The 19,752-nt window shown below is 49.0% G+C and overlaps 1 protein-coding gene and 1 long non-coding RNA gene across 3 annotated transcripts in view; one reads left to right on the top strand and one right to left on the bottom strand.

Moving 5' to 3' along the window:
• FADS2 (fatty acid desaturase 2) overlaps positions 1–5,706 on the bottom strand; it is a 35,286-nt gene extending 29,580 nt beyond the window's left edge. Inside the window, exons 1-2 of one of the 2 annotated variants that reach the window (XM_082477929.1) lie at positions 5,345–5,469; positions 4,933–5,050 (exon numbers count right to left, since the gene is read on the bottom strand). In XM_082477929.1, the coding sequence (XP_082334055.1) occupies positions 4,933–5,050; positions 5,345–5,352 (126 nt within the window). In that variant the 5' untranslated portion in view covers positions 5,353–5,469. Of the gene's footprint in view, positions 1–4,932; positions 5,051–5,344 lie in introns of both variants that reach the window. The other variant, XM_082477928.1, reaches the window with a different exon arrangement.
• A 147-nt stretch (positions 5,707–5,853) lies between these two features.
• On the top strand, positions 5,854–19,737 carry LOC309668325. Its single transcript, XR_014268188.1, has 3 exons — positions 5,854–6,041; positions 7,115–17,978; positions 18,289–19,737. It is a non-coding gene; the product is annotated as an uncharacterized lncRNA (long non-coding RNA).
• Positions 19,738–19,752: the final 15 nt, after the last annotated feature.

The raw sequence follows: 19,752 nt of genomic DNA, 5'->3' as shown, positions 1-19,752 counted from the left end.
TTACACATGTCAGCCACTGAGCCATGGGCTTTGTGTACATAACCCACAAATCTTTACCAAACTCTGTGAGGCAGGTCCTATTTTCGAGGTGAGAAAGGAAGCTGACGGAGGTGAAACTACTTGCCCACAGGTCACACTCCAGGTGCGCCTAACTCTAGACTTCTGCTGTTCATACAAAGGCCTCGATCAAAATGAGCTTCCTCCTCCTGAGAGTTGATCACTTGTTGTGTCTCCCCCTTGCAAGTGTCACAGATGTGCCGCACAAACTTGCAGCGGGTTCCCAAAAGTTAAAGTGTCTGGCTGGCACAAGGCAGGACAAGGGGCAAGGCAGGACACGGCCAATCCAAACGTTGACTTTGGAACAAGAATTGGAAGCAGGCTCTATCCTCGTCCGACAGGGAGATTGGAGGCAAAGACATTCCAGGAAGAAGGCTGGGGACACAAGTAAAGGGGACGGAGTAGCCAACAGTTCCAGCGGGGGCAGGTCCGTCCCCAGGAGGGTAGGTGTGCATGTTGGGTTCTGGGGAGGTCAGGCTGAGGATGGAGGGACAGAACACCCGAATTCTCAAATGCAAGACCTTCATCAGTTCCTGCTTCCGCCATCGCCCGGCTCCCACGCCAGCCCCTTCTGCATGAACACGTCCTCCCTGCCCGGCTCCCAGGTGCTGAACAGAACTCACAGCTCCTCGTACACTGAGCATCAGGCGTCACATCTTTGTTTCTGGCTGTGTCCACCTTCTCTGCAGAGCAAGGTGAATCTCTAATCCAGCTTCCCACATCCGGGCACATGGCCAGGGACTCGGGAAGCGCAGGAGAAGCAAACTCAGGGCAGACAATGCGGCCGGCAGCAGCCCTGGGAACCAAGACTCTGTGGAGCACGGGGTTAGAGAGGGAGAAGCAGAGGAGGGACCCTACGTTCTCAGCTGGAAACAGGGACGCTAACTTCCTTTCCATGGCGGAGAGATGTGGGCAGGATGTCCCCTCCAAGGGAAAGAAGCGATGGGGGGGGGGAGGGTCGTGCTCTGTGGCCAAAGGGCCCTTGGCGAGAGCGTCCCTGCTGATGCCAGGCACAGGCAGCCTGGGCATGAAGGGATGACAGCAAGGAAACACACCTCGATAAGCTGCCAAAGATACCAGGGAGGCTGGGGCTCGGTATGGGGTCTTCCGGAGGCTGCAGGTAGCAGGAAGTCGACTGCTCCTACCAAGATCTAGCCGAGGGGGTGGGGCTGCCCTCCAGGCACAACCACAGGAGGGATTTCAGGTAAATGCCTTTTACCTTTGGCAAAAAGGAGGTCACCAAGGTTCCTCTGCTTCACGTTTGTTCTTTTCCTGTTTACTGAACCCCCTACTGTGCGAGCTGGGAACATGCACACATGTGCTCAGGAGGCTAAGGGTTCCACGGTAATGTTCCCCCATACCTGCCGAGTGTTCTGAAGTTTAAAGAATGATCTCATCCACAGCCAATTTGAGCCTGATAATAACCTTCCCATTTCCTAGATCTGGAAAGTGAAGTTCAGGGTTAAGTGCCTTGCCTAGAATTCCTAAAGCTGGGACTTGAACCCAGGTCCTCTGCCTCTCAATACCTCTACTCTCCTGCCCTAAGGAGGCCAGAGATTCATTCCATTTTCAACCTGTTGCCTTTTCCCAAGAACGGCATAGGAGCAAGTTAAAAGATGGAATGAATCCTGATCTCTTCTCGCCTTCCCTGGGTTCCAAGAGGCGACCGATGCACACAGGGCAAAAAAAGTCACCGAGACGAGGGGGGCAGAGGTGGGGGAGCTGGTGCCTAGAGGCAGAGGGTCCAGATTCAAGTCCCAGTTTGAAAGGAGAGAAGCAAATCCAGCAGATGCACTCACTATCTGTGAGTTTTTCATCTTTGTGCCCAGGGCCAGCTCGGAACCACAGAGACACTGGAATAAATGTGTGATGAGTCTTTGTTAGAGAGGAAAAGTTCTGGGGAACTTTTATAACTTTTATAACTCTGTATATAACTGAATCGCTTTGCTATACACTTGAAACTAACACAACATTGTAAATTAACTATACTTCAATTGAAAAACAGAAAAAAAAAGTTCTGCAGTGGTGGAACTCTGCCCTGAAAGAGGAGAGACACCCCTGGGACCCAGGCGAGGGCTCCCTCTGCCTACAGCAAGGCAAAGACCGGGGAAGTGCCAGAGGACCAGAGGGGAAGAAACCCAAGGTGTAAATAGGAAGGAAGGAGGAGAGGAGGAGGGAAGGGAAGGGCGGCTGGGAGGTCTCTGTGTTGGTAGATCCTGAGTTGAGGTCTGAGTGCTGCGAAGCGAGCAAGGTGTTCAAACCCAAGGGAGCTACTCCCTACAGGGCTGATCGAAACACTAAATGAGGTGATCCGTACAAATGTGCTTTGTGAGCTGTAAAAATTTAGTTTCATTTTTTATTCTTGCAGGGAGAAGGACCACATGACAATTGGCCTTACCCTTCACTAAGCCATCCTTCTGGGGAGGAGGCCGTCCTGACTTCTGAGGTCTTCTTTTCTTCAGTAACAGGAAAATCCCCTATTGAGGCCCCAGATTATCTGGCTTCCTTGACTGTCAGCCTCTGGTGAGGATACTACTGCATCGAGATTGGCTCGTAACAGTGCATTCAAGTGCTCCCTGGAATCTGACCTCTATCTGCTGATCAGTCCTACCCAAACTTCACATGACCATAAATACTCACTCCCCCAGATCTGAAGAAGAAGTCCATGCCCCAAGGGGAAAGCCACCTGCTCAACAGCCCAAAAATAAAGAGACAGAGTCTCTCCATTCCTAGCCTGTTCCTGCCCTTCTCAAGTCCCCTGCCCAGAGACCCCAAACTTCCTGTGGCCTTTTCCCAACCTGGTCCCAGAATATAGAGAATGAGGGACAGGGAGAGAGAGAGAGAGAGAGAGAGAGAGAGAGAGAAAATATCCAGTTGCTCAGTCCACCATTATTCAACTAGATTAGTGCATTTCATGCCCCCAAAGTTTTATCTCAGAAGGCAGTAAACTCTGGGCATAGGGATTGTCTTATATCTTGCTACACCAAATAGAGCTGGCATGGATTTAAAATTTTTTCCTCCAAATTCCTCTTTGTTTACTTTACATTCTAGCTGTTACATAATCCTGACTCTTCCGCTCACTTACCTGATAATGTTAATACGGAAGAACCTTTTGCATTCTATTACAAGTTAATCACTAAAGGGATGTTGCCTATAAGCTTAAATTATACATAATGGCCCATCTCTGGGAACCCTGCTTCTCAGGTAATGAACATTAAGCTAAAATACCTTTGTTTAGCTCACAGGAAACATCCTGACCAAGCCCACCTGTGAATGACTACCAGGAGGAAGAAATTAACACATACATTCCCTCCAGAGGCTGCCGGGAACCAGGAAATGTTTGACTTTACTCCCTCCCCTTTTAGTATAAAAGGAGCCTGAATTCTAACTCAGGCAAGATGGTTCTTTGGGCACGAGCCCACCATCTTCTCAGTTTGCTGGCTTTCCGAATAAAGTTGTTATTCCTTGCCCCAGCAACTCGTCTCTCGATTATTGGCCTGTCGTGCGATGAGCAATGTGAGCTTAGACTCGGTAACAAAAAAACTCCATTGCATTTACCTAGTGCTTACAGTTTATGAAATGCCTTGCCGCAAAAGAAAATATATTTATTTAACACTACGGAATAAACAGACCAATCCATTGGATTTGACTTTTCCTTCTAGGAAACATTCTGGTGAAGGCTCAACCAGGACAGGAACCTTCAGAATTCACCTATGAAAGATCCCAAACCAGGAGTCAGGTCTTTACTTGGGAATCACTCTTACCCCACCTCCTCACAGGGCTGTGGGAAGGTCCCAGTGAGATAATACACTGATGGTGCTTGAAAATCTTATACCCACCTAAGTTACAATCGGTATCACAGCCCCAAGGGCTCAAGGCGAGTTCACAAGCAGGTAAAACAGGATCGGGCCAAAAGCTGTAGGCGCTATTGCTGACCCTCTGCTCGCCAAAGCAGCGAGCCAAGCAACAGCTTACATTATAGCTGCCCGATCTGCCCCCCAACACTTGACTCTGTCTGTCCCAATTAGATAGAAGAGGTAGGGAGATCTAGAGTTCCACCAACTGACGACCCCATACAGCTTGCACAGCAAAAGCCCAAACAGGTCAGCATGCCAGACCTCCAGGTGGAATGAGCTATGTCAAGCTAATCTCTCCCTAGTCACCTTTCCCAAATTCTCCATGCCACGAGAACTTCTCTGCTTCCAGCTCACTGCCACCAAGAGTGGCCCCTTTCTTCCCTCCCGGCCTCTGTTCTTCGAGTCCACGGGGTGGGGGTGGGGGGAGCGGATCCAGCTGCACCCGAAGCATAAGCAAGGATTTGGGGCTGGGGGTAGGGGGCGTGGTGGGGTGCTGTGTCATCGCAGAGCTGCAGGTTTGGTGCACAAAGGTGAGGGTAAGATGGACAGCCCCGGCTCCGGGAAGATCCCAGAGTCCCACTACATTTCCGAGGGCAAGATGAGGGAGGGCATTCCTGGCCGGATTTGGGAACAGAGGACCATTGAGTTGAAGTCCCAGAGTAACCTCGAACGCAGCTGGACCTGTTGCCAAGCTAGCCTAGTGCTGCTAAACCGTCCCGTCTCAAGGCCCCTCTCCACCTGGGCTTTGCAAACTCCAGCAGCCCTTTTTCTTTCCACCAATTCCCACCCGGGGCCCCCAAGAAGGCCGACCCTTGCGGGGGAGGGGGGCGGGGGGAGGGGGTCCTGGTAGTCTCTGAGAGCGTGGGAACAGGAGCTACCAGGCGGTGTCTCCGCGGCAGCCATTGCGGACCTTCTGAGACTGGAATTCCAACAGGAGCGAGCCCTGGCCGGGGACGAGCTTTCCTTCCCCGCCCCCTAGTCTGGCTGGTGAGTGGGGGACGCGCGCGGAGTCCCACACCTGGCTCCTCTCCCGCTCCTCTCCGCGGGGCCCAGGGGCGGCCATCTTCCACGCTGGGGGCGTCAAGGCTCCAGGGCCCCGGCGCCCTCTTTTTGGAGTCCCAGGCTCCGGCTGAACTCTGAGGAAGGAACGGACGCAAGGATCCCAGTGCGCGCGGTAGATCCTGCATGGTTCTCCACCGCTCGAATCTGCCTCCCGGGCTCCAAAATCCGACCCCCACAGCACGTTGGCCCAGCTGTCCCAGAGGACGAGGATTCGGGGCGGGGGACGAGAGCAGTAGACTCTTTCCTTCCCTCCAGGACGCCCCAAGCTCCACTCGGCGCTGGAGGTCTTGTTTGGCGCCCTGGGACCCATGACTCCTGACTCCCTCCTGCAGCAGAGAAAGGTGGCGGGAGAGGCCCCAGACCCTTACCGTAGCATCTTCCCCTGCGTAGTGCCCGATGACCCGGTGGCCCCCCGGGTGCCGGTGTGACCACTCGGTGATGTTGTAGACCTTGCGGTCGATGACGAGCCACTGGTCCGTGCGCAGGCTGTGCTTCTGAATCTCCTCCCAGCGGAAGGTAGGCATCGGCGCCTCGCGCTCGGTGGCCCCCTCGCCCTGGTTCCCCCCCTTCCCCATGCTGCCTGCCGACAGGGTTGCCCCGTGCACTGCGGTGTGTGCGGCCCGGGCCCTCCTCGCTTTCGGCTTTTGTCTTCTCCTACTCCTCCCCCCACCGCGCCCCCTCCCCCAGCCGCCTCGCCTTCGCTCCGGAGTATCCTTGCCTTCCCTCCAGGCTTCCCAGTGCCTCCAAGCGGTCCCCTCCCTCCGCCCCTCCCTCCGCCCGCCAGCCCGCAGTGGACTTTTGCCTCCTGTAAAAACTCCTCGGTAGCTCAGGGCCTCGAAGCCTCCTCTGCCCGCCCCGCTGGCTCCCCCCGTCCGGGGCTTCGCATCCTCCCGCGTTCCCCTCCGCCTGGGTTTCCACAGTGATCAGCAGAGCGCCTGCACCAATCCGGGCGCGTCGCCCCGCCTGCCATTGGCCCAGGAGGATCTTTCGAAGGCCAGCGGGCTGGAACAGCGGTCCCCGGCTCCCCCGCCTGCCCCCCCACGCGGAGTCGAGAGGGGCCTGGAGGTCGGTTACGTGTCCGAACTCATCCCTCCCCCGCTCGAGCTGGGGGGTTGTGGGGGGGGACCCAAGGATATCCCAGGGTAGCTTGGCGGGCGAGCTGGGGCGGCGGCTGAGTTCCGCGCTTTCCGGGCGCTTACGCGCACACCCACGGCCCGCGCTCCCGGGTTTGCACCTGATGCCGGCACGTAGAGGACCCAGCCGCTCCGCGCGCTCTGCGGTGGGGACCGGCCCAGGGCCCGGCTGGCGGGCGCGCAGGCGGCGCCGAGCCGCCGGGCTGGCGAGTTCCACTCTGGGACTGGCCTGGTTAGGTGACGCCCTCTCCTATCCCGGACTGGAATCCGGACTCCAGTATATCCACATTGTCCGTGCTATCCACATTGGCGCCCTCCTGCAGCCTCCCTGGGGGAAGAAGCCGGCCTCCGGCTGGCCCAGGGCCTGTAATCAGTGGATCTTAGAAAAGAATTGTGGAACCTCTGATGTGCTTTCCTGTGTTAGGCGCCATGGTGGAGGGAAGCGGCGGGGGCGGGGTGGGGGGGGCGGGCCACGGGAGCGGGGACTCCAGGACTTGGTTCTTGCCCTGAACTCAGGAATCTCTCAGCCAATTTGGGAGAGGTACCATGGAAACAATGCAGGACCTCATAGGATTAATTGTTCAGTGATGTTATACAGACTCCAGGAAATAAAGATGGGGGTATCAAAAGTGTTGTGGTCCGTGCGCGGGCTGGAAGAATTTCGAGACACGAAGTATTTTAGAAAAGAGTGAGTTTATTGAGAACAAAGAGCAGAGTTACGGGCGCTGCAAATACAGCGGGCGACTTCCTGATGGACCAGGGAGAGACGACCCCCTTTGTGGGCTAGTAGCCAACTTCTATAGCCTCAAGACAAAGAAAATTCCTGCTGGCAGGATGGCATTAGGTGATTGGTCAGGATGCTACAAGGTTACTACACGGTGATTATTTTGCCTAATATGGAATGGGGGAGGGGTGCTGTCTGGTTCAGATTAGGAGCGCCCATGGCAACAGTTGCTATGGGGGCTTGGTTAATTCCTGAGTTTTTGTCATGTGTCCTCGATGTAGGGTGTCCTTGATGTAGGGCTCCACACTTCCCAGGGAAGAAGAATGGGATGGAAGCCTTACTGGTTGCATGGGACAAAACTCAAATTGGCTCAGAAAAAAGGAGGAGTTTGTTGCCTCACTAAACTCAAGGAGGCACTTCCCTGGTGGCACAGTGGTTAAGAATCCGCCTGCCAGTGCAGGGGACACGGGTTCGAGCACTGGTCTGGGAGGATCCCACATGTGGCGGAGCAACTAAGCCCGTGCACCACAACTACCCAGCCTGCACTCTAGAGCCCGCGAGCCACAACTGTCAAGCCCACTTGCCACAACTACTGAAGCCCGCGTGCCTAGAGCCCGTGCTCCGCAACAAGAGAAGACACCACAACGAGAAGCCCGCACACCGCAACAAAGAGTAGCCCCCACTCGCCACAACTAGAGAAAGCCTGCTCACAGCTACGAAGACCCAACACAGCCCAAAATAAAAATAAATAGATAAATTTATTTTTAAAATAAATCAGTAAATTCAAGGAAAGGTGGGACAATCTGACCACAGGAAGGTGGGGATGGAGGGGCTCAGGAACCAGCAGATGCAGGAACTTGAAGGCTGCCAGGTCTCTCCCTCCTCTGTTCCTCCTTGATGTCACTTCTTTCTCTCTCCTTGCAAACGAGGGTCTGGTGGAGAGACAGCTGAAAACTACTGGGTCTTAGGTCTTATGGCTTGCTGCGTTGGAAGGTAGGCCTACTAATCTCTCGAGGTATAAACTCAGACACAGAAGGAAGAACTCTGACTGGCACGCCCTTCTTGGATCAAGTACCCACGCCTGGATGAGTCAGCTATGGCCTGGAGATTGATCTCAAAGAGTCCACATGTTGGAGTGGGGAAAGTGTCAAGGTATGAACGCAGGTTGGAGAAGAATTTCCAGACATAAAGCAGAACGTAAAGAAGATAGAATTTATTAGAGGAAAGGGTCGCTGCCAGAACTGCGGCCCGAATTCCTAGTAGTCTGGGAGAGTCGAGCCCGCACATATGCTATTGATCAGCTTTTATAGCCAGAAAACAAAGGAATGGTCCAAGGTGAAATTTTCGTTTACTGATTGATCGAGGCACACATACCTTCCTTCTGTACGGTGGGAGTAGGACAGGGCATATGTCTTTCCTTATTTGGGACAGGTCCCATTGCCCAGGTGGGCATCACCCAGGTGGGCTCAGGGATTTCAAAACCATCTCAACATGGTGGGGAGGGCGATTAAGAGTCCAGTAGGTATACCTCTGAAACTTTTTCAGGCAGGGTCATCCTTTGTCCCTGAAGCACCATTGTCTTTGGAGCACCACACTCCCCCTTCTCTTTATGTGTAGGGCCAATTCCTTGGCCTTATTGAATACCTTACTCATATCTACCTAACTGCCTAATTCCCTCTCAGACATTCAGGAAGCCCTTTTGTGAGGAGAAGGGGCGATGAACTCTGGCCGCTTCCTGCTGAGTGAGGGCGTCGTGGGGCCCTGGGTTCCCTTGCCTGCTCTCTGTCAGGGTGCATCTAGGGAGGAGTGCGGACCGCATGGAAAGAGATGGTGGCTTGTTCAAGGGTTGTACGAGTGTTGACTGTCCAGTATTCTTTTCTTCTTTTTAATAAATTTATTTATTTATTTTTGGCTGCATTGGGTCTTTATTGCTGTGTGTGGGCTTCTCATTGTGGTGGCTTCTCTTGTCGCAGAGCATGGGCTCTAGGCACGCGGGCTTCAGTAGTTGTGGCACATGGGCGCAGTAGTTGTGGCTTGCGGGCTCTAGAGCACAGGCTCAGTAGTTGTGGTGCACGGGCTTAGTTGCACCATGGCGTGTGGGATCTTCCCAGACCAGGGATTGAACCCGAGTCCCCTGCATTGGCAGGCAGATTCTTAACCACTGGGCCACCAGGGAAGCCCTGTCCGGTATTCTTGTTTTTTTTTTTAATTAATTTATTTTATTATTTATTTTTGGCCACATTGGGTCTTCGTTGCTGCGTGCAGGCATTCTCCAGTTGCAGCGAGCGGGGGCTACTCTTCGTTGCAGTGCACGGGCTTCTCATTGAAGAGGCTTCTCTTGTTGTGGAGCATGGGCTCTAGGCGCATGGGCTCAGTAGTTGTGGCTCACAGGCTCTAGAGTGCAGGCTCAGTAGTTGTGCGCGGGCTTCGTTGCTCCACGGCATGTGGGATCTTCCCGGACCAGGGCTCGAACCCGTGTCCCCTGCGTTGGCAGGCGGATTCTTAACCACTGCGCCACCAGGGAAGCCCCCGGTATTCTTGTTGCATCACCATTTGGAGGTTTATTTGTTGTATTCTGGAAGAGACAAACTTAACAAGAAGGTTAAAAATACATAGCTGGAAGATTGGGCTGGACCTTGCCCGGATGGTTGACCAAAAAACAGCAATCCTCCTTTAACGTTGCACAAGTCCCTCCCTGATAAGCCTTTAGGAGGTCCAGAGCTCTTCTATTTTGTAAAACTACTCCTGCAGAGAAATTATTTGTCTTGTAGCATGTTAATTTGAGCTGCGAGGTTGGCAATCTTTTGTGTAAGTTCAAGAGAGAGCTGTAGGGCCATGAAAATAGAGTTTAAGAGTCCGGCTGAGCCTGTTCCCATCCCTGTTAGGAGCATCGAGGAATAGCGAGTGGGACCAGAGAAGGAGGTCGGGGCTGAATGAGTAGCCGCTGTGTCACTTCAGAAGGTTATAGTAGCCCCTGCCACATCCAGGGTTTCCTGGGGCTCCTCTGGTCTTCTGGGGAACATAGGGGCCTGTAGATTGAGACTTGGGCACCTTCAGTCATCCGCATCCAGGAGCCCCAGATCTTGAGCGTAATCCTGTTCTCACTCCTGGTAGTCAACTACCACCAACAGGGGCAACTGGCCTTGACCTCAGCCAGGGGACTGGGACCCGAAATACCCCAGGTGTTGGGTGGTCGTGGTGTTGGCCTACCAGCTTGAGGGCGGCAGGGACAACTCCTCTTCCAGTGACCCTTTTGACGACAGTAAGGGCACGGGGTATTGGGGGGTGGGATGCGGCCGTTCTTCACTGTGCCCCTGCTGACCGCACTGGTGGCAGGTCAGCTGTGGTTTCTGCGACGGGAGATGGGCTGCCATGAGCCCTTGCCGTGGGAGGGACTGAGTAATGGCAAGAGCCGTATATTGAGCATGTCGTGTTAATTTTTCCTCCTCTCTTTCTCGTCTATTCCTAGAAGCCTCCTCCCTATCCGTGAAGACCTTAAAGCCCTGTCAATAGGACAGAAAATGGGGTCTGTGGCCCTTGCTCTAGTTTCCGTAATTTCTGTCTTATGCTTGGCGATGCCTGGCTTATAAAGTGAACTGCAATATAGCCTGAACTTCAGGAGTCTCAGGGTCTAGGTTGGTGTATTTCCTCATAGCCTCTACCAATCGGGCCTGAAAAAGGGCCGCATTCTCAAAGGGTTCCTGGGTAACTTCTCTGAGTTTCTTATAATTGTCCTGTTTGATGACTGGCTTTTTCATACCTTCTAGTAGATATGTAGTCATGAAGTTTCTCCTAGTGAGCCCTCCTGCTGGCCCATTTTCATTTGCCTGGTATCACCATCCTGGGTCTGCCCGTGGGACTGTCTCTTCCCCCGGTCGGTTCTCATTAGGATCTCGGGCGTGTGCCTCACCTGCCCAGGCCTGAGCCAAGGCCCCGATCCCGGCCTTGTCTTCGTGATGCAGCAGGTAGTTAGGACACAGGAATATCTGGCCAGGTTAAGTCAAAGGCTATAGTTAGGGCCTGGAATTCCCTGATGAAGGTGGAGGGGTCCTGGCTAAGGGGCCCAGTTTTCCTTGAATATGAGAGATCAGACGTGGGGAAGGGGACATGAACCCTGATAGTACCTCGGTCTCCATTAGCGACCTCTCGTAGGGGAACCATGCTGGGACTTGATTCAGAGCGTTGGGCTGCTCGTGACCGAGTGTGGGGAGGGGAGGGAAGGTCTGCTTGCGGGTAGAGAGGTGGGGGTTGGGGAGGAGGCTGGTGAGATGGGCAAGGACAAGAAGGATCATCCAAGATATGTGGCGCAGGGGGAGATGGGGAGGGACGAGGTAGTGAAGCTGAAGGAGGAGGAGAGGGGAGAGGGCGAGGCATTAAAGCGGCGTTGGAGAGAAACATGTGACAGGAGTCCCTCAGGTTCGGATTCTGACTGAGGGCCTTGAAGCCCTGATGTACAGAACCTTGGAATCTTTTCCCAGCCTCCGATAATAGAGATCAAGTTGGAGGATGGTGATATAATTTAGCGTCCCATGAAGAGGCCATCATTCTTGGTCCCCCAGTTTGTACTTGGGCCAAGCCGTGTTACAAAAGAATATGAGCCTCTTCCTTTTGAGATTGTCTGGGTCAAATTCCGTCCATTTCCTGAGAATACAACTAAGAGGTGAGTCTAAGGGGATAGACCTGCCTGAACCTATACTTAGCCCCAATGCCATAGAATGGGGGTACTGAGAATCACTGATGGGCAAAAAGGCCTCCCTCTCTGTCTCAGTGACATCGCCGTGCGACTAAGGCATAAAAAGGCCGACCATCCCAAAAGTCCCGTCCGACCCTGGGAGGTGGCCAGAGCAGTGAGAAACCGTGCGGCCAGGACACCAGTGTACAGAGAGGGGAATCTCCGCAAGCCAGCTGGGAATTGACTCACCATTAGAAGACTCTCAGGGATGGGAAGGAGCTCTTGGGACGATCTGGAGGCGGCGAGGTCCTTTGGAGTCAGTCGGAGCCGAGGAGAAAGAAGCAGAAGCAACAGAGAAGAGGACTGAGGAGTCCGCCTTCTAACCCTACCGAGGAGTTGGTGGCCAAGGGACTGTGGGCTTCGTGTTTTTCTTCGTCCACCATGTGCCTCGCGTTGCTCAGAAGTTGTCCTGCTGGGGGCCGATGCTCTAATAGCCTGGTCCGTTCCGTGACCCCCTTATCCTTTCACAGGAGTCTTCCAGCGGCCGGCGCCCTAATGGCTTTTAAATGCCTGGCCCGTGCCCGCACGATACCAATCGGCCCAGTCCCGACCGGAAGGGAGACAGAAGGATCCTCACCTGTTCTGGGCGGCAGTTACTGGGGCGAAGTGAGCCCTGGAGCCTTTGGAACACACCAGGCTGTGGCCCTGGCCAGAGTTCCTCCTTCGCTTCCACAGCAACTTGCCTGTTCACAGAGGGTCCCAAGGAATGAGGACAGGAGGTGGGGAAAGAGATTCCCCGGACTGGCCACCAAATGTCGTGGTCCGAACACGGGCTGGAAAAGAATTTCCAGACATAAGGCAGAATGTGAAGAAGATAGAATTTATTAAAGGGAATGGTCGCTGCCAGCACAGCGGTCTTCTTCCTAGTAGTCTGGGAGAGTGGAGCCCGAACATGTGCTATGCATCAGTTTTTATAGCCAGCAAAACAAAGGAATGGTCCGAGGTAAAAATTCCGTTTACTGATCGGTCGAGGCACATACACCTTCCTTCGTAAGGGTGGGAGTGGGACAGGCCATATGCCTTTCCTTACTTGGGACAGGCCCCTTGGCCCAGGTGGGCGTTGCCCAGGTGGGCTCAGGGATTTCGTAAGCAGAGCGACATTATGGGGAGGCCGATTAAGAGTCCAGTAGGGGGTGTAACGGTGAAAGTTTTTCAGACAGGGTTGTCCTTGTCCTTGAAGCACCGTTGTCCTTGGAGCACCACAGAAAGGCGCCATTTTCAGAGGAGGAGAATATCGCTACCAGAGGAAAAGAGCATGCTAGGCAGAAAACCAGAATCTGAAGGCAGAAGCAACTTGGGCTTTGGAGTCAAGACTGGCTTGGGTATGTGTCCTGGTGCTGCAACTGCTATAGCTGGACTCTGACAGTTTACTCTGTCTTTCCGAGCCTCAGTTTTTTTTTTTTTAAGAGCTCCTGACTTATTTATTTATTTATTTTATTTTTTTTGGCTGTGTTGGGTCTGCGTTTCTATGCGAGGGCTTTCTCAAGTTGCGGCAAGCGGGGGCCACTCTTCATCGCGGTGCGCGGGCCTCTCACTGTCGCAGCCTCTCTTGTTGCGAAGCACAGGCTCAGTAATTGTGGCTCACGGGCCTAGTTGCTCCGCGGCATGTGGGATCTTCCCAGACCAGGGCTCAAACCCATGTCCCCTGCACTGGCAGGCAGATTCTCAACCACTGCGCCACCAGGGAAGCCCTCCAAGGCTCAGTTTTTTGCATCGATGATACCTACCCCGTGGGGTCGTTTTAAGCATTAGCAATAATATGCTCAGCATAAATGTCAGGGACTTCGGCCCTGATGGTTAGTGTTCACTGTTTGCTTAGGACCAGCACTTTGGACGTTTCCGCCACACCCACCTACTTGTGCATCAAGCCTCAGAATATTAGGTTTGGAAGACATCATTTAGTCATTCCAAGTACTGGTCCACAAACTGGTTCCAGATAGCATAGAGTTTTCAGCAGTTAGTTGAAAAAATAGAAAAATAAATGAAAATGTAGAGTTTTTCATAAAATTAAGGGTATTCAATTAAAGTGATTGCCTTTTTAAAAATTATGTCCTAATTTTCTGTACTAAAATGTTTTTTAATGATGAAATGGTAACAGTAGATGGTGGAGTTTTGAAAATATGTTTATTTCACAAAATGAAAAGTGGACACCTCTACACTCATTTCCATTTTTAATTTACTTTTTCATGAAAAACTCAAAAGCACGAGAACCGCTGACCTTGCCCAACTCTTTATTTTCAAGCAGAAAATAAATCAAGCCCTGGAGTGTTCACGTAACTTGCTCATATCCCAGATTTAGAAAGTGGGTACTTTCAAACACAACCTAGCATTTTGACTCAGGGTGGGATTACCTCTGACAGTTGGTTTTTCATTTTTAAGGTCTCTTTCATTAATTTTTTAAATACACTTATTCTTTTTTTTTTTTTTAACAAAAACACCTTTATTTTTGTCTTCAAAGAACAAACTGTTGTTCTTTTTCCAACATAATCATGATTAATACACTTATTCTTTAGGGCAGTTTGTGGTTCACAGCAAAATTGAGCAGGAATTTCAGAGAGTTCCCACATACCCCCTATATGTCCACACACACACAGCCTCCCCCATTATCAACATTCCCTACCAGCGGTACATTTGTTACAACTGATTACCAATATTGACACATCATTACCCAAAGTCCATTGTTTACATTAGGGTTTACTCTTTGTGTTATACATTCTATGGGTTTTGACACATGTATCTACCATTACAGTATCATACAAGATAGTTTCACTGCCCTAAATATCCTCTATGCTCTACCTATTCACCCCTCCCTCCCCTCTATCCCCTGGCCTTTTACTGTCTCCATAATTTTGCCTTTTCCAGAATGTCATATAATTGGAATCATACAGTATACTATGCACTGAATATTTGTGTCTCCCTCAAGTTCATCTGTTGAGATCTAATCCCCAATGTTATATGTGTGGAGATGAGGCCTTTGGGAGGTGATTAGGTCATGAGGGTGGAGCCCTCATAAATGGGAATAGTGTCCTATACAAGAAGTCCTTGACCCTTCCACCATGCGAAGTTAAAGCAAAAAGACAGCCATCTAGGAAGTGAACCCTCTTGCCAGACACCCAATCTGCCAGCACCTTGATCTTGGATTTCCTAGCCTCCAGAACTGTGAGAAATTAATTTCTGTTGTTTACAAGCTACCCAGTCTATGACATTTCTGTTATAGCAGCCCAAATAGACTAAGATATGTCTACCACCTCACATAGTTGTTTTTGTGTGTATATATGGTGAGAACTTTTAAGATCTACTCCCTTAGCAATTTTCAAACATACAGTACAGTATGGTTAACTGTAGTCACCATGCTGCGGTACGTTAGATCCCCAGAACTTATTCATCTTATAACTGGAAATGTGTGCCCTTTGACCACCATCACTCTTTCTGCTCCATCTCTCTGGCTACCACAATTCTACTCTCTGTTTCTGAGTTTGGTTTTTTTAGATTCCACATATAATTGAGATCATACAGTGTTGGTCTTCCTCTGACTGACTTATTTCATGTAGCATAATGCCCTCAAATTCCATCCATATCACAAATGGCAGGATTTCCTTCTTTCTTATGGACAAATAATATTACATCATGTATATATACCGTAAAACACAAAACCGTAAAACTATAAGATAACCTGGGAGAACATTTAGATGATCTTGAGTTTGGCAATGGCTTTTTAGGTACCACACCAAAACCATGACCCATGAAAGAGATAACTGATAAGCTGGACTTCATTAAAATTAAAAACTTATGCTCCGTGAAAGACACTGTCAAGAGAATGAGAACACAAGCCACAGACTGGGAGAAAATGTTTGCAAAAGACATATCTGATACAGGACTGTTATCTAAAATACACAGAGAACTCTTAAAACTCAAAAATAAGAAAACAAATGGGAGAAAATAATTGCAAACCATATATCTGATAAGGAACTCACACAACTTAATAGCAAAAATATATAAGAAACTCATACAACTCAATAGCAAAAAAATCAAATAATCCAATTTAAAAATGGACAAAGTATCTTGTGAGGTAATAGAAAATATCTATTGGTCTCTGTCCCCAGTTCCTGAAACCGTTGTAATTTTCTGGGTGATAGGAGTGTCTTTTGTTCTAATGAGGTGACTCTGGGTGCGCTCCTGAATGAGGGCTGGTCACCAGAAAGATCAAGCCATAATCAGAGGCTCGGAGTTTTCAGCCCCATTCCCCCATCCACCAGAGAGGAGAGAGGAGCTGGAAATGGAGTTAATGATTGATCTTGCCTACGTGAGGAAGCCTCCATAAGTATCCTAAAAGTATGGGGTTTGGAGAGCTTCCAGGTTGGTGACCACACGGAGGTGTGGCGAGAGTGGTGCACATGGGCAGGGCAGGGGGCTCGGCGCCACTTCCCGCATACCTTGCCCCCTACACATCTCTTCCATCTGGATGTTCACCTGTATCCTTTATCACATCCTTTCATAATAAACTGGTAAACAGTAAGTAAACTGTTTTCCTAAGTTCTGTGAGCCACTCTAGCAAATTAATTGAATCCAAGGAAGGCATTGTGGGAATCTCTGATTTATAGCCAGTGGGTCAGAAGCACAGGTAACCACCTGAACTTTCTACTGGCATCTGAAGTGGTGGTGTGTGGGACAGTCTGGTGGGACTGAGCCCTTACCCTGTAGGGTCTGATGCTATCTCCAGGTACATAGTGTCAGAATTGAGCTAAATTGCTGGTGTCACAGAATTGCTTGGTGTGGGGAAACCCCCTTCACATTTGGTGACCAAAGTGTCAGAAGTGAAGTGTTCTGTGTAAAAGAAAAGGACACACATAGGAAGAAAGGACTACTGGGGGGTTTTAAAATACAGACCAGAATAAACATTTTTTCCAGAGAACGTATACAAAGGTATACAAATGGCCAACAGGTACATGATTTGATTTTTTTGCTGTTGAGTTGTATGAGTTCCTTATATATTTTTGCTATTAAGTTGTGTGAGTTCCTTATCAGATATACGGTTTGCAATTATTTTCTCCCATTTGTTTTCTTATTTTTTGAGTTTTGAGAGTTCTCTGTGTATTTTAGATAACAGTCCTGTATCTGATAAGTCTTTTGCAAATATTTTCTCCCAGTCTGTGGCTTGTGTTCTCATTCTCTTGACAGTATCTTTCACGGAGCATAAGTTTTTAATGAAGTCCAGCTTATCAGTTATCTCTTTCATGGGTCATGGCTTTGGTGTGGTACCTAAAAAGCCATTGCCAAACTCAAGATCATCTAAATGTTCTCCCAGGTTACCTTATAGTTTTATGGTTTTGTGTTTTACATTTAAGTCTATAATCCATTTTGAGTTAATTTTTCGTGAGGGGTCTAAGGTCTGTGTCTAGATCATTTTTTTGTATGTGGATGTCAAGTTGTACCAACACCATGTGTTGAAAAAATTCTCTTTTCTCCACTGTATTGCCTTTGCTCCTCTGTCAAAGTTCAGTTGACTGTATTTGTGTGGGTCTATTTCTAGACTCTCTATTCCATCCCATTGATCTGTCTGTTCTTTGCCACTTCCACAGTTATGATTACTGTAGCTTTACAGTAAGTCTGAAATTGTGTTATTATTTTTTATTATTAGGAAAATAAGAGATGTTTATTATGAAAATCAGAAAATATAGATAAGTATTTTAAAACATTAAAAAAATGCTTATCCTCTCTACTCAGAAACAATCAACTTTACTAGCAGTGTGTACAAGATCTGTGTGTGTGCGTGTGTAAACATATGTATAATTAAATAGAATAGCCCCTGGTCCCATGGAGCTCCCAGTACGGAGAGGACACAGCAAATACGTAACACTCGCAAGATAGTGAGTTAAGTACAAAGGAGTCAAGGGCTAAGTGTTAAGGAGAGGTACAGGTTCTAGAGTGACAGAGAGCCCAGAAGTTTGCATGGAATTAGCCAGGTGAAAAGGGACTGAGGAGTGGGGATGGCAAAAATGTTCCTGGAAGTGAGAAGAGACTCCTGTAGGCACAGAAATCCGAGAGAACTCGGCAGCTTCTGAGGAGCTGAAAGAAGTTCAGTAGGTCTGGAACACAGAGACAGACAAGAGGTGGGGAAGTGGAAGGGAGAATTTCAGGCAAGAAGAGTGAGATTTAAGGCCCGGGGAGGGGTGGGGTGGGGTGGGGTGGAGGCAGCAAGCATAGCTCAAAAGGGCCTTGCAAGTCATGTTAAGGAGTTAGACTTTATCTCAAGGTCATTGAGAAGCCAGGAGATTGATTGGCTGCAGACAGTGTTTGTCTTTCTCTGTCTGACTTACTTCACTTCATATGATGATCTCAAGTGGCATCCATGTGGCTGCAAATGGCATTATTTCATTCTTTTTTTATGGCTGAGTAGTATTCCACTGTGTATAGTACCACATCTTTTTTTTTTTTTAAATTTATTTATTTATTTATTTATTTATGGCTGTGTTGGGTCTTCGTTTCTGTGCGAGGGCTTTCTCCAGTTGCGGCAAGCGGGGGCCACTCTTCATCGCGGTGCGCGGGCCTCTCACTATCGCGGCCTCTCTTGTTGCGGAGCACAGGCTCCAGACGCGCAGGCTCAGTAATTATGGCTCACGGGCTTAGTTGCTCCGCGGCATGTGGGATCTTCCCAGACCAGGGCTCGAACCAGTGTCCCCTGCATTAGCAGGCAGATTCTCAACCACCGCGCCACCAGGGAAGCCCCCACATCTTCTTTATCCATTCATCTGTTGATGGACACTTAGGTTGTTTCCATGTCTTGGCTATTGTGAATAGTGATGCAATGAACATTTGGATGCATGTATTGTTTTGGATTAGAGTTTTGTCTGGATATATGCCCAGGAGTGGGATTGCTGGATCACATGGTAATTCTATTTTTAGTTTTCTGAGGAACCTCCATACTGTTGTGGGGTTTTTCTTAATTTTTGAATTTTATTTTATTTATTTTTTTATACAGCAGGTTATACAGCACGCCCACCCGCCACCGCTTTCCCCCCCTTGGTGTCCATACATTTGTTCTCTACATCTGTGTCTCAATTTCTTCCCTGCAAACCGGTTCCTCTGTACTCCATACTGTTTTCTATAGTGGCTGTACCAACTTACATTCCCACCAACAGTGTAGGAGGGCTCCCTTTTCTCCACACCGTCTCCAGCATTTGTTATTTGTAGAGTTTTTAATGATGGCCATTCTGACAGGTGTGAGGTGATACCTCACTGTAGTTTTTTTTTTTAATAGTTTTTTTAAAATTAATTAATTTATTTGGCCAAGTCGGGTCTTAGTTGCGGCATGCAGGATTTTTAGTTGCAGCATGTGGGATCTAGCTCCCTGACCAGTGATTGAACCTGGCCCCCCTGCATTGGGAGCGTGGAGTCTTAGCCACTGGACCACCAGGGAAGTCCCTCATTGTAGTTTTGATTTGCATTTCTCTGTTAGTGATGTTGAACCTCTTTCCATGTATACGTCTTCTTTGGAGAAATGTCTGTTTAGGTCTTCTGCCCACTTTTTAATTGGGTTGTTTGTTTTTTTGTTATTGAGTTGTATGAGCTGTTTGTATATTCTGGAAATTAAACCCTTGTCTGTCACGTCATCTGCAAATATTTTCTCCCATTTCATAGGTTATCTTTTCATTTTGTTTATGGTTTCCTTTGCTGTACAAAAGCTTGTAAATTTGATCAGGTCCCATTTGTTTATTCTGCTTTTATTTCTATTATTGCCTTGGGAGACTGACCTAAGAAAACATTGGTACAATTTATGTAAGATAATGTTTTGCTAATGTTCTCTTCTAGGTGTGTTATGGTGTCATGTCTTCTATTTAAATCTTTAAGCCATTTTGAGTTTATTTTTGTGTATGGTGTGAGATGTTTTCTTTTTTTCTTCATTATTCTTGCTAGAGATTTATCAATTTTTTTCAAAAAACTAATTTTTTATTGTATTTACTTTCTTTAATTGTATTTTATATTTCATTGATTTCATACCTTTTCTAAAACAAGCATTTAAAGCTATAAATTTCCCTTTAAGCACTGCTAGTTGTATCCCATAAATTTTGATATGTTTTCATCATCATTCATTTAAAAATATTTTCTTTTTTTAAAAAAATAGATTTATTTCATTAATTAATTAATTTATTGGCTGTATTGGGTCTTTGTTGCTGCACGCGGGCCTTC

This window comes from Balaenoptera physalus (assembly GCF_965194825.1).
Source record: "Balaenoptera physalus genome assembly, chromosome: 10".
In the NCBI taxonomy this organism is placed as follows: Eukaryota; Metazoa; Chordata; class Mammalia; order Artiodactyla; family Balaenopteridae; genus Balaenoptera; species Balaenoptera physalus.
Note: the sequence above shows the minus strand (reverse complement) of the source record. Positions and strands in the feature narration are given on the sequence as shown.